Genomic DNA, 13,662 nt, shown 5'->3' with positions numbered 1-13,662 from the left:
GAGAGAGATGGAGAAAGGAAGGAAGAAAGAGAAAGAAAATGGTGAAATACCTGCTGAAATACCTTTTCTAAGAGTAAGAACACCAAATGAAGCATTTCACGCCATTTGCAGGTGCAGAGAGATGATGTTTTAAGGTGTACTGTGCAGAAGGAGAGGAGAGCTTTCTGTCTGATTGCTGTCAGCATTCAGGCATGAATACACAAGTCTACATGGACTCATTTAAATATACTGAGTAAAAGTGTAGAGTGTACACTCCAGAAGGGGACTGAGATTGAATCTAAATCGCAATAGGCCTATCTCTGATCACTTAGCAAAATTGAGGCCACCAGTAAAATAGCTTATTTATGGTGATAATGTGTTAAAATGGCGGGAGAGATGGGATAAGAACCCAATTGAAATTTTCTAAGGAGCAATTTAAGGGTTGGACAACTCTTGGAAAAGGCAGCTGTTTAGATCACGAGGTCTAGAGCGTTGCCGAGGAGCCTTTTCAGGAGAATATTTATGGTAACATTTAAAAGGGGTCATTTTAGGCTGAATATTGATGAGTATATTGTCAAAATGTGTTTTTTTTCCATAGAGGAAAGAGAACTTACTGGAAGTACGTGTGAAGCCAGATCTGTTTTTGTGCCGTCTGTATGCTGTAGGGTAAAGATCCCCCAGCTGCAGGGATGAGACAAAGAAAGCTCGTCATATAATGACTGTGGAGGTGTGAGGAAAAAAATGTTTTCTTGATTTCAGAATAAAAGAACAAATGATACCTGGATACCCCTCCAAACTGGTTCTCACATTTTCCACAGATGGGTAAACCTAGAAATGACACTGTTTTAAAGACTCATTACATTTTTTAATTTAATTAAATTTGACAATGTTTTTTCCACTTAAAGGTGCTAAAGAGGATCTATTCGTCGACTGAGAAACCAAAGACTGTTACTGAGTTTTTGAAATGAGCGCATACATAAGAACAACCCCCCCTCCTTTCGAGGGAACGCCTCCCAAAACTCGTGCACGAGTATTGGAACACGAGTGTTTACCACCGGCATTCGCTGTATCGTGTTAGTGGATTCATTATGTCGGATTCACTGAAGGTAACTCATAGTCTGCAGTTGTTACTCCTGTCTCCGGACAAAAACATTGCATGCAGCGCGTGTGGAGTGTGGAAAGTTACTGGAGCGCGCAGCAGCGCTCGTCTCTCACAAGGAACGTCACGGCAGTGATTGACAAGCCAGAGGGCCAATGATCGCGTAAATGATTGGCTGATGTTTTTAAGGCCCTACCTCGTGCACAGATGATGTATATTAATATTATTCCTTTCAGTGCACCTAATAAATAGTCTTTTATCAGTTAGTGAAGACAGTTTCAAGTAATATTGCAAAAATGTATAAAACAAAACCTCCTCTTTAGCACCTTTAAATTATTGATCGATTAATCAATTTATCTAAACTACCATTCAAAAGTTCAGGTTCAGTAAGTTTTTGTTTTTCTTAAAAGAAATAAATACTTTTATACATTGTTAAAAAATTATATTACAAGTAATTGCTGTTCTTTTGATGTATTTATTCATCAAAATGTAATGTAAAACATCATAGTTTCACAAAAATAATAAGCAGCACAACTGTTTTCAATATTACTACTACTACTACTAATAATAAGATCAGTTTCATTTCATGAGCACCAAATAAGCATATTAGAATGATTTCTGAAGGATCATGTGACACTGACAACTGAAGTAATGATGCTGAAAATTCAGCTTTGCCATTACTGGAATAAATTACATTTTAAAACATGTTATAAAACGGTTAGTTCCTAACCTTTATTCTGATTGGTCAATAGCTGTGTTTTATTCATGATAAAACACAGCTATGACCGCTTCTCCCAAAGGTTCTACATGTGTATCACTACACAACACCTTAGCAACCACTCTTAGTAACGTAAACATATGTTTGTTCACATATTGATATTGTTCATTGAAGCTTCTTATATTATGTAGAAGAGTATTGTGAGAAAGAGATCGAGTGAGCGAGTTTATTACCTGCATTCAGATCTAGTATTTTCCTTCAGGTCAGTCCTATGTTGTTAATAAAAAAATCTGTTTAAATGTCCGATGTATTATCTTGTCCTTTTAACATTTAATGGGTTTTCCGTGACTGACAGCGCTAGTCAAAGCATTTGTCAGTTGCGTCTTGTTCCGTGTTCACAACAATTCAGTCTTTTCATTGTAAAAGTCTTTGCTACTGACTGACACACTCATAAAAACAGTCTTTGCCGCCATCTAATGCCGTAATAATGTAATTTATGTTTAGGTGGAAGGAAGGCTTTTAGTAAAAGTTTACTTCAAGAAAGTTGCATTGATGCATATTTTAGGCTTTAATATTTGTATTATGTGGTAACAGTTTTATATAAGCTTTGCGTCATGCCTAACAACGCCCTTCAGCCGTTACTTATTTACGATACAGCACAGCCTTTCGTACCTTATTGCTAACTTAAATTAGAAAACAGTTATTATAAATTGTAATAATATTTCACAGTATTTCTATTTTTACTGTATTTTTGATCAAATAAATGCAGCTCGGTTAGCATAAGACTTTTTTAAAAAAAACATATTTAAAAAACTTAGGATCCCCTAACTTTTAAACTACCTATCCATCTATCCGAACTATTAACCCATCCATCCATCCATCCATCCATCCAAACCTCTTGACCTATAAAACACTAAAGAACTGGTCTGTATAGTCATTCTATACAGATGTGATCTCAATAGAAGAGTAGCTTTGTGCGTATGTGTCCTTTATATGTCTACATTTAGTATTTCTGAATAATTTCACGCCTCCTTAACAGTAACGGAACTGAGTCACTGAGTCTTAGGTCTTTAGAGATGACACAGTGCCATTTAAGGCCTAATGGTACTACCTGCCGTCTTTCTCTGTGCTCTAGAATATTCGTGTGGTGCCTTGACTTTTCAACTGACATTTAACAATAGATAAAGAAAAAAGATTGATTTCTGTCTGATGCATGTGAGCAGATATTATGAAAATAAAAGGATGGATGAGAAATCTTCTCATAACCATTGTGTCTCTAACAGCTCATGCCAAGAGAGACATGAAAACGTTTCCCTTTTTGTAAAATTGGAATTCAAGTATAGCAAATAAGAACACGCCATGAATACTAATTGCTAATTAAACATGCAGGATGTCAACAAATTTCATAGCTCAGAAGAATTATACACTGAAGGCAGCTGTCTGTGTGTTCAGGAACATGCAGAAAAAGACAGAAGCACATGTGCGCTCCGGAGTCCCTCCTTGATTCTAACCTAATTAAAATGGAAACACAATTGAGGGCTCATTTATCCTGATAGATAAGCAAGCTGGCAGGAGAATATGCAACTTTGTTTATTATAATATCCATATGGCCACTTTGTTCACAATTCTGAGAGGGTACAGCAGCAATATGAGCAGATCCTCTAACTGTTTCAGCACGCTCTGTGGGGGCTGTTCGAAACACTCACCAGGAGCATCTGTGTTTCTGGACTGGCTAATGATTTCGCTGCCTTCCCCAGTGTGGTCAGAGTGCGCTGGAACTCAGCTGCCAACCATTTAGTCTTATCAAGACCCATGGAGCCAATACTGGAGAACTGGCCAAGCACGTGCCATCGCTCTTCGTTCTGCACAGGCTGCGTGTGCTCGGTCAGCAACTGAGAGAAACAAAAACAATAAGTGCATGTCAAACTACGTCAATATTTGCATCTGTCTAATTTGGCTAGCTTTTATCAAGTGACAGATGAATTAGCACCAACATTTGACACATGGCCACATCAACAACAGAAGATATTTTCAACTCCCTTTTAAGAGCTGATAAGCCTGTTTTTTTTAACTACCCTTAAAGTCCCCTGTGGTGAATATCAAGTTTTTAATGTTGTTTATATGTCTATGTGGTGTTTTTAATATGCTTTTAGACAAACCATGTGCAAATTCTATTTTACGGCATGAAGAAATTTTGGTCATTTTAGTGATCAAAGATACATTTTAAGGGACAAAATTATTGACAACAGGGGGACTTTAATATGCATGGATATATGGTCAGTCGCATGTTATTACATGTATTAGCTCTGTTAGCAGTCTTTTCAAAACAGCTATGTGACCTATTTTTGGTTCACGACCCCCCATTTGACATCCATTGATGTAGCATGAGTCTTATGAAGGTGTTAAGAGTCTGTATTAGTCAGTCATTCATATCAAAACAGCATTTACAAAATGAATGAGTTCAGTGACTATTTCAGATAAAATATGGAAACTTATTTCTCCCAGCTCAGTTTCTGAATCTTGCCAAGACTAATCTAACACCTCGCTCTGACTGGTATCTGAATTCCGTCAATAAAGGAATTGAGAGATCATCTCAAAGGCATCCTGTAGGTGTAAAATGCTTTTTCATGAACATCAATCATTCTTATGTCTAGGGCAGAGAGGAACTATTGCCATTGAGGGAAAAAAAAAAAAAGTGTAATCACACAAAAAACATTACTTTTCGCAATCGTAGATGGCCCCATTTCTCCATTGCAGGTCCTTGATATCTTCCTGGAGTTGAACCAATGAGATATACTCTATACAAGACAACATACATGAGATGTTATGGGTATTAAAACTAATATATTTGTTTTTAATTAATATTAATTCAGATATTATTTTATCACCATTTAAATGATGTAGCAAGTGGAATTTGTTTCTGCAATTTTCCCACAATCAATCAAAATATTAACCATGCCATTTTAGTGGAAACAAACTTTGACAGATATGCTGAGTTTTTTATGGCATTAAAAGCAAATAAACTATATAATCATGAGCAGAACTGTATAGTCAGATTTGTTTTCTCCATCATGTCTGAAAAAAAAACAATTACATTTGGATGGACAGATATTCTGATAAAATCTACACACGTTACTCTATATTTGTGTTTCAATTTTTAGACTACCATTCAAAGGTTTGGTTTTAGATTGTTTTTTTTTAATAAATTAATACTTTTCTTTAGGAGATATACAGTAATGTGAAAAAGTTAGGACACCCTTAATTCCATGGTTTTCATAATTTCATAATACATAATAAAAAAATCATCTAGTGCTTGGCAGGTCTTAAAATTTGGAAAATAAAACCTCAGATGAACAACAACACATGACATTATTTATTTTGCAACGATAAAGTCAAGATTGAAAAACCATGGGTGACAAAGTTAGAACACCCTATGATTCAGTTGCCTGTGGATCCACTTTCAGCAGCAATAACTTGAAGTAATCATTTTCTGCATGACTTTATCAGTCTCTCGCATCGCTCTGGAGGAATGTTGGTCCATTCTTCTTTACAACGTTGCTCCAGTTTTATTGAGGTTTGTAGGTATTTATCTATGCACAGCTCTCGCCACAGCTTTTCAGTCGGGTTGAGGTCTGGACTTTGATTGGGCCATTGCAACACCTTGATTCTTTTCTTTTTTAGTCATTCTGTTGTAGATTTGCTGGTAATCTTCAGATCATTGTCCAATTGCATGATCCAATATCAGCCAAGCTTTAGCTGTCGGACGGATGGCTTCACATTTGATTCTAGAATACTTTGGTATACAGAGGAGTTCATGGAGTTCATGACTGCGAGATGCACTGGGCCTGTGGCTACACAACAAGCATAAATTCACCAGCACTCCACCCGCATGCTTGACTTTTGGTATGAGGTGTTTGTGCTGATATGCTCTTTTGGTTTTCACCAAACTTGGCACTGTCTATTATAGCCAAACCTCTCCAGTTTGGTCTTGTCTGTCCAAAGGACTTTGTTCCAGAAGACTTGTGGTTTGTTCAGAAGCAACTTTGCAAACATAAGCTGTGCTGCCATGTTTGTTTTTTTAGAGAGAAGATGGAAACCCTTACAAACATTCCATAATTGACCCATCTTTTTCTAATTATACTGAGGCCTGTAGAATCTAAGGTGTAGCTCTTGGGCTGTCTGCAATTTCTCTGAGTATTACACGGTCTGATCTTGGGGTGAATTTGCTGGGATGTCCACTCCTGGCGAGATTGGTGTCTGTTTTGAATGTTTTCCACTTGTGAATAATCTTCCTCACAGTAAATGATGGACTTCAAATTGTTTTGAAATGGCCTTATAACTGTTCCCAGATTGATGGCAGCAACAATTGCTTCTCTAAGATCATTGCTAATGTCTTTCCTCCTTTGCTTTGTGATAACACACATCTGAAGGCTCCAAACACCCAAACTGCCAGAACTTCAGCTTTTATAGAGGTGATCACACTTGTTGGTGATCAGGTAATCAAAGGCATTTGATTAGCAGTGCCTGACTGTCACTTGACCTCTTAATTCCTATGTTAAATGTAAGGGTGTCCTAAGTTTGTCACCCATGGCTTTTCCATTTTGGCTTTATCTTTGCTAAACAAATAATGACATGGTGTGAAATGTCATGTGTTGGTGTTCATCTGATATTTTATTTAACAAATTTTAGACCTGCCAAGGACCAGATGATTTTTATGTCCTGATACAGAAAACCATGGAAAAACAATTCAATAGGGTGTCCTAACTTTTTCACACGACTGTAGATGGATTAAACTGATCAAAACTGACAGTAAAGATGAATTTCTTTTGAAATTTCTATGTATAAAAGAATCCTGAAAAAAATGATCATGTTTCCCACATAAATATTAAGCAGCACAACTGTTTTCAACATTGATAATGATAAGAAATTATTCTAAAGCACCAAATCAGTATATTAGAATGATTTCTGGATAATTAGGATAATTAGATTTCAAAATGTATAAAAACAGTTTTAACATTTTAAAAACATATCACAATATTACCATTTTTACTATATCCTTGATTAAATAAATGCAGCCTTGCTGAGCATAAGAGTCTATTTCAGATAGACTACATGGACTTGGTTGGCTGACACGTCAACCAGACGATTTCTAAATGAATGGCGGCTTCCTGAATAAGCTGCATTGTGGATGCCTTTTGCAAGTCTGATATAACGGCATCTTTCTAATTAAAATATGGCTCTTTTATTTGTAAAGATTGTCACCTTGTGTCTGACAGATCATGCTGTTTGATGCGCTCAATCCACTCGGCAAGCTCTGGTGCCCGGTATGCTTCCAGGTATTCCAGCAGATCTCTTTTGAAGTTGGTGGGAGACTCCCCCGCTGTTCCCAGACTTCCCTCCGGTAGCCTGGGGTATAGAGGACTCATCCACATCCTGTCATAGAGATACAAACAGCATATTTACTAATGAAGAGCCAATGGAAAGGGCGTGAATCATTAAAATGTTAAAAAGTTTGTCAGATCCTGTGGTGGTGACTAAAGTACGTCATTAATTGGTTTGCTTATGTTAAATGTTAGACAAAAATAGCCTGTGCAAAGTAAAAAACTGGAAATTGCTTCATGTTGATACAGACATCATTGATAACTTGAATTTCAATGAGGGAGTCAGAGTGTAAGTTAGTGTGCATGTGTGTTAAAGGGTTAGTTCATCCAAAAATGAAAATTCTGTCATTTATTACTCACCCTCATGCCGTTCTACTGCTTCAGGAAGCTTCGGAGCGTTATGAATCAGCGTGTCGAATCAGTAGTTCGGAGCGCCAAAGTCACGTGATTTCAGCAGTTTGGCAGTTTGACACGCGACCCGAATCATGATTCGACACAGGAGAATCATAACACTCCAAAGCTTCCTGAAGCAGTGTTTTGAAATCGGCCATCACTATATAAATTGTAAATATAAATTGTAAATGGGTTTTTTGCCGCGCCAAAAATATTCTCATCGCTTAATACTATTAATATTGAACCACTGTACTCACATGAACTGATTTAAATATGTTTTTAGTACATTTATGGATCTTGAGAGAGGAAATGTCATTGCTGGCTATGCAGGCATCACTGAGCCATCAGATTTCATCAAAAATATCTTAATTTGTGTTCCAAAGATTAACGAAGGTCTTATGGGTGTGGAACGGCATGAGGGTGAGTAATAAATGACATTATTTTCATTTTTGGGTGAAATAATCCTTTAAGTAATCGCTCTGACAGATTCAGTTCAGTAGGATTTGTCAGACTTATTAAATCTGAAAACATTTTTGAACTATTTATTAAAATATTCAGCTCACAGGAGTCATTTGTTTTGGAATCAAACTATACTGTTTTTTTTCGCACAAATCCTGCAAGGACAACTCAATGACAAGATAGATGAAAAATAATATCAAGTACTTTATTATTACATCACCTTCAATACAGACTGGAAACTAATATTTAAAATGGTTAAAATATGATTTCTTCGCACTGAAGATTCAGTAGCAAAGGAGCATCGAAGCTAAAAAAAAAACAAAAACAAAGCTGATTCTCTAGTTCAGTTTCTTAATAAGGTATTGCATTCTTGTATTAAAGTTTGATTGAGACTCTTTTGTAGAATTAAGGCTTTTGCATTCTAAAAGTGGACACATATACAGAAGAAGACTTAAACATTCCAAACTTTTCTTAGAGAAATCCAATATCTCATGATTGGAGGAGTGTGGGGACTTGTCTTGACAGACTGGTTATAGCATATTACCCCGAGACACTAGGAGAACAAATCAATAAGAATTCAGATTGGAGCCATTACATAAAACCTCAGAAGAGACTTGAGAGGAAGACACCTTCGTATGTGTGAATAATAATCAGAATATGGATTGGGCTGCAATATCTAAGGAATACCTGGGATCAGACAGATGGGGAGACACGTCAGACCTGTAATGATATTCATTGAGCTTCTAAAGATGCAGTCTAAAGCTGATGGAGACAGGTTGGTAAAGTGAATATGCGCAAGGAACAGAGTGCATTCTGCATAACTTTGAAGAAAAACTCTGGCCTTCACGTATCTGAATCTAGCATTTACTCAGCCAATTCAAACAGCTGAGCTATGAAAAGGATTGTTGCTGTTTAGAAGCTTTGCAATTTTCATGAGTAAATCAGATCTCTCAACCATAATCCCAACTAAATTCCATGTGTGGGATTTTCTTAATCCCGCTACTGCCAATTTTCTGACCATCACCGCTCCGCAACGTGTGTTCCACTCCCGAGTGCACCCGCAATGTTTTTATCCACTCCCTCCCGCACCCACAAACATTCTGTCACATCTTGTAGAGACAGAATAATTTACACAAATGTTAGGGCTATGCTAAAGGTTCAGAATATCAGACATAAAACACTGCATTTTATTAAACTGACCATAAGATAAAGTAATGCTAAATTAAAGCAGCACACATGACAAACACATTGGGCCAGTTTTTTTTAGCTTTATAAAACTCATAACTAGCAGAGCCTAAAGATTTTTTTAAAATGTATAAATAACACACACATCAAATGATAACAGCTAAACTCTGGTAGCCTAAAAAGGCACAATATTTAATTGAATTACTTCAATAAAAAAAAAGGAAATAAAAATCTCACAGATACATAATTGTATGTATTGGCACTGAGTGCTTAAGGATTAAAAAAGGTAGTTTTTATTCTAGCCTGTGAGGTTATGGCACTATTAAAGGGTTAGTTCATGCAAAAACGAAAATTCTGACATTTATTACTTACCCTCATGTCGTTCCACACCCGTAAAACCTTTTTAATCTTTGGAACACAAATTAAGATATTTTAGTTGAAATCTGATGGCTCCGTGAGGCCTCCATGTCATTGCTCCATAGGGAGCAATGACACTTTCTCTCTCAAGATCCATAAAGGTACTAAAAACATATTTAAATCAGTTCATGTGAGTACAGTGGTTCTATATTAATATTATAAAGCGGCGAGAATATTTTTGGGGTGCCAAAAAAAAAACAAAATAACGATTTATTTAGTGATGGCCGATTTCAAAACACTGCTTCAGGAAGATTCAAAGCACAAATGAATCAGTGTATCGAATCATGATTCAGATCACGTGTCAAACTGCCAACGGCTGAAATCACGTGACTTTGGCGCTCCGAACAGCGGATTTGATACACTGATTCATTTATGATCTGAATCTTCACGAAGCAGTGTTTTGAAATCGGCCATCACTAAATAAATCGTTATTTTTTATTTTTTTGGCGCTCCAAAAATATTCTCGTTGCTTTATATTATTAATATTGAACCACTGTACTCACATGAACTGATTTAAATATGTTTTTAGTACCTTTATGGATCTTGAGAGAGGAAGTCTCCATTGCTCCCTATGCCGGCCTCACGGAGCCATCAGATTTCAACTAAAATATCTTAATTTGTGTTCCAAAGATTAACAAAGGTTTTACGGGTGTGGAACGGCATGAGGGTAAGTAATAAATTACATTATTTTCATTTTTGGGTGAACTAACCCTTTAATAGTGCCATAACCTCACAGGCTAGAATAAAAACTACCTTTTTTAATCCTTAAGCACTCAGTGCCAATACATACAATACATACTTCATTTTTCCTGCTTTTATTTTTAGGGACATTGAGGACAAGAAGTGATGAATAGAATCAAATATGAATAGAGTTATGGACCTTTTTCACATGTCTGGGGTTCTCAGAGGCGGAAGCCGTCATAGTTGGGTAAACTTTTGTAGTGGTGAATGGAAAATGCTATTTTGGTATTCCCATTTAGCAAAAGAAAACATACATGAGAGAGTTTCCAAAAGAGGGAAAAAATATTGAGAGATTGTCTACAGAAGTCAGAAGACAGAATGATTTGAAATTTACCATCACTCCCTCAGCAGTTGTATTAGAAACACCCATGCAGCAGTTAATTTGTTTTTGTAATTCCCTGCCAAGGTAATATAACACAAAGTATAGCATTATAAAACTTAACTAGATTTGAGATGCTGATAACTGTGAAAATGCGTCATCACAGTTTGTGAAAAGAGTCCGCTGGGAAATGTAAGGCCGGATTCACATCGTCTGTATAAACACCACAGTCCAATGTGGCACAGCATGTGCACTATCCGCTAGGCCTGACACTGATCTTGCAGTACAGGTTGAGTAAATGTGCTAATATACTATGCCAGATTGTCTGAATATATGCATGCCAGAGGGTTTAAATATTAATTGCTCAATTTATAGATTTCATTTTCTTCTCACTAATCCACAGCTTAGTGTGGGTGATAACCTAACTGCCAGCCTAACCCTATGACTCTTGAGCTTTTGTCTACTTAATGGTTTTCAGTCCCCGATACACCTCTAATAAAATCGAGCCTAATAACTGAAAGCAATTGCTAATTCATCGAGCATCGCTCTGACTGCCTGCTACCTTCTGCTGGTATGAATATGACACCATGGAGAATTTATTTATTAATGGACAGCTTTCATAAAACGCTGCTTCATTTAAGCAAATATTCTGTGTAGCTAATTTAAACAGACCATTTCAGGTCAGAGAGGAGTCTATAACAACATGATTGGTTCATATTCAGATTTGCAGAGCTCAACGCTCCAATTTAGGCTACATCAGCTTAATTTCAATTTACTCTAAGTGTCTGCTCAGTCTGTTGTCATAGCAACAGAAAAATGTGTCATTAGGACTAGCAAATGTACAACTTCCATTTCAGGAATGAAACAAATGTTGTCGCACTCTGAAAAATTAGCAACTTCAAATGTGAGCACAACATAAACAGATCGTTTCTACATTGACCGCACCATCGGCAATAACATTTTCATGCTGAACAGAATGTGAATGCTTTGTGTGTGAGCGTGCATTTAGCTCATCTTACCCCTGTGTCTTCTGATACCAATCGGCTCGGATGAGGTTTGAGGTAAGAATGATGACTCTGAATCCCTCCTCGTACCAAAGCAGCATCATTTTCCTGCAAAAAGCAAGTAAATACAACTGATTTTACGTAATGACGTTCATTTGGTCTAATCTTTTTCTTTCATTTGTGTCCTTCAAACAGTATAAAACACTGCCATTAAACCATATGGTACATTTATCAAAGACTCAATATTACTTCCCTCCATAATACCATTGATTTTATCTAAAATACATGCCTTTTTGTGTCAAGCGGTATAAAAGAGTACCTTTCAGAATGGACACATTTATTAAACCTTCAACTTTTGTATTATATTAATTATAAGAAGAACACCACATTTTGGAATATAAAATAATTTCTGTGCTGTTCTTTGTGTGGAAAATGTATTATTTTATTTAATAAATTAAGGAAAGTTCTTCAGAGAGGGATTTTTAAAACTCATTTGAAGGCAAATTAGCACATGAAGACCTGACAAAGATGTTTGAGAAGGATTACACTGCCAATTTTTTTGTTTTTTGCTTCCTTTATTTATTTTTTTTGGTTAAATTTATATCAAATAAACGCCTTTTAATTTGGTCCTCTGGAGTAAAAAATGCTCAATCCTGTTGTGTCTGCCTCTGTTGAATAAAACATGAAAGATTCTTTGGAGAGAAAACAGTACTCTAGGAATACATTTCATTAAAATTCAATACTGCGCCTGTTTAACATCTAATTTCAACTCATCACAGCAGATGCTCATCTGATAATCTGCACATCAGCATGGATTGCGAAGAATTTAATACTCTCCAGTCGCTCAAGGAGTGCAGTGCTGTTCCATATGCAGTACTGACTGCTCATAAAACATACACCTGATCAATGTACTTTAATGAAATTATATAAGCTACAACACTACCTCTGTTGACTTGTCACTCAAAAACACTGCTTTATGTTGAACGCTTCCTCGTATGATGTACAATGCATGGTCAAAACTATGTTGATACCCAAACACCACACCAATATATGCTTTTTGAGTGTTTCATTTCATAAGCATTACTATGTTGGTAAGTTCTCACTCCTCTGGGAAGGTTTTCTTGTAGATATTATAAAAGTAAATACAAAACAAATTTTATTTCTATAGCACATTTAAAACAACGAAAACAACAAATAAAAGGAATTTGCTGAGGAATTTTTCAGTGAGGAAAGGAGTAGTGAGAAGAGCGTGATATCAGGCACACAGTCTGGCACATGGTCTGCATTTCATTTCATCCCACAGGAGTTTAGTGGGGTTCAGGTCTGGACTTTGTGCAGGCAGGTAAAGTTCTTATGCATCAGACTCAGTCAAGCATTTAACTGGTTGCATCCTATGACAGTGAGCTTCTTGATACGACCCATTCTACTGAAAAAGGTTATCATATGGCTATATGCTTTGTTTTATAAAGTAATAAGCCCCGTGACGCCGTGGTTTATAGTGAATTTATAACAGCTAAGGGGCATCGTTAGGCACGACATGGAGCGGAGAGCCTAAAACTCCCTTAGCTGTTATAAATTCACTGTAAACCACGGCATCACAGGGCTTATTGCTTTTATAAAAAGGTTACCACACAATACAAATATTAAAGCCAAAAAATATGTATCAATGCAACTTTCATGAAGTAAAATCACTAAAAGTCTTCCTTCTGCGGGGAAAAAAAGTCCCTGCCGTGAACAGCAACAGAAGTTACATTATTACGCCATTAGATGGTGGCAAAGATTGACTTATGAGCGAGTCACTCAGTCGCAAAGACTTTTATATTGAAACTTGTTGTAAACACGGAAAAAGACACAAATGATAAATGCTTTTACTAGTGCTGTCAGTGTCAGCATGGCATGGGAAAACCCATTAAATGTTAAAAGGACAAGATCGCAGCAGACATTCAAACTGATTTTTATTATGAACA

General features: G+C 36.5%; 1 protein-coding gene across 3 annotated transcripts in view; it reads right to left on the bottom strand.

Moving 5' to 3' along the window:
- tdp1 (tyrosyl-DNA phosphodiesterase 1) overlaps positions 1–13,662 on the bottom strand; it is a 38,111-nt gene that overhangs the window by 18,494 nt on the left and 5,955 nt on the right. For all 3 annotated transcript variants that reach the window (XM_067367207.1, XM_067367205.1, XM_067367204.1), the window contains exons 7-12: positions 11,711–11,803; positions 7,059–7,229; positions 4,516–4,594; positions 3,503–3,688; positions 759–807; positions 594–660 (exon numbers count right to left, since the gene is read on the bottom strand). In XM_067367207.1, the coding sequence (XP_067223308.1) occupies positions 594–660; positions 759–807; positions 3,503–3,688; positions 4,516–4,594; positions 7,059–7,229; positions 11,711–11,803 (645 nt within the window). The remainder of the gene's footprint in view (positions 1–593; positions 661–758; positions 808–3,502; positions 3,689–4,515; positions 4,595–7,058; positions 7,230–11,710; positions 11,804–13,662) is intronic.

This window comes from Chanodichthys erythropterus, chromosome 18 (genome assembly GCF_024489055.1).
Source record: "Chanodichthys erythropterus isolate Z2021 chromosome 18, ASM2448905v1, whole genome shotgun sequence".
Taxonomy (NCBI): Eukaryota; Metazoa; Chordata; class Actinopteri; order Cypriniformes; family Xenocyprididae; genus Chanodichthys; species Chanodichthys erythropterus.
This window is presented reverse-complemented; position numbering and strand designations above follow the sequence as displayed.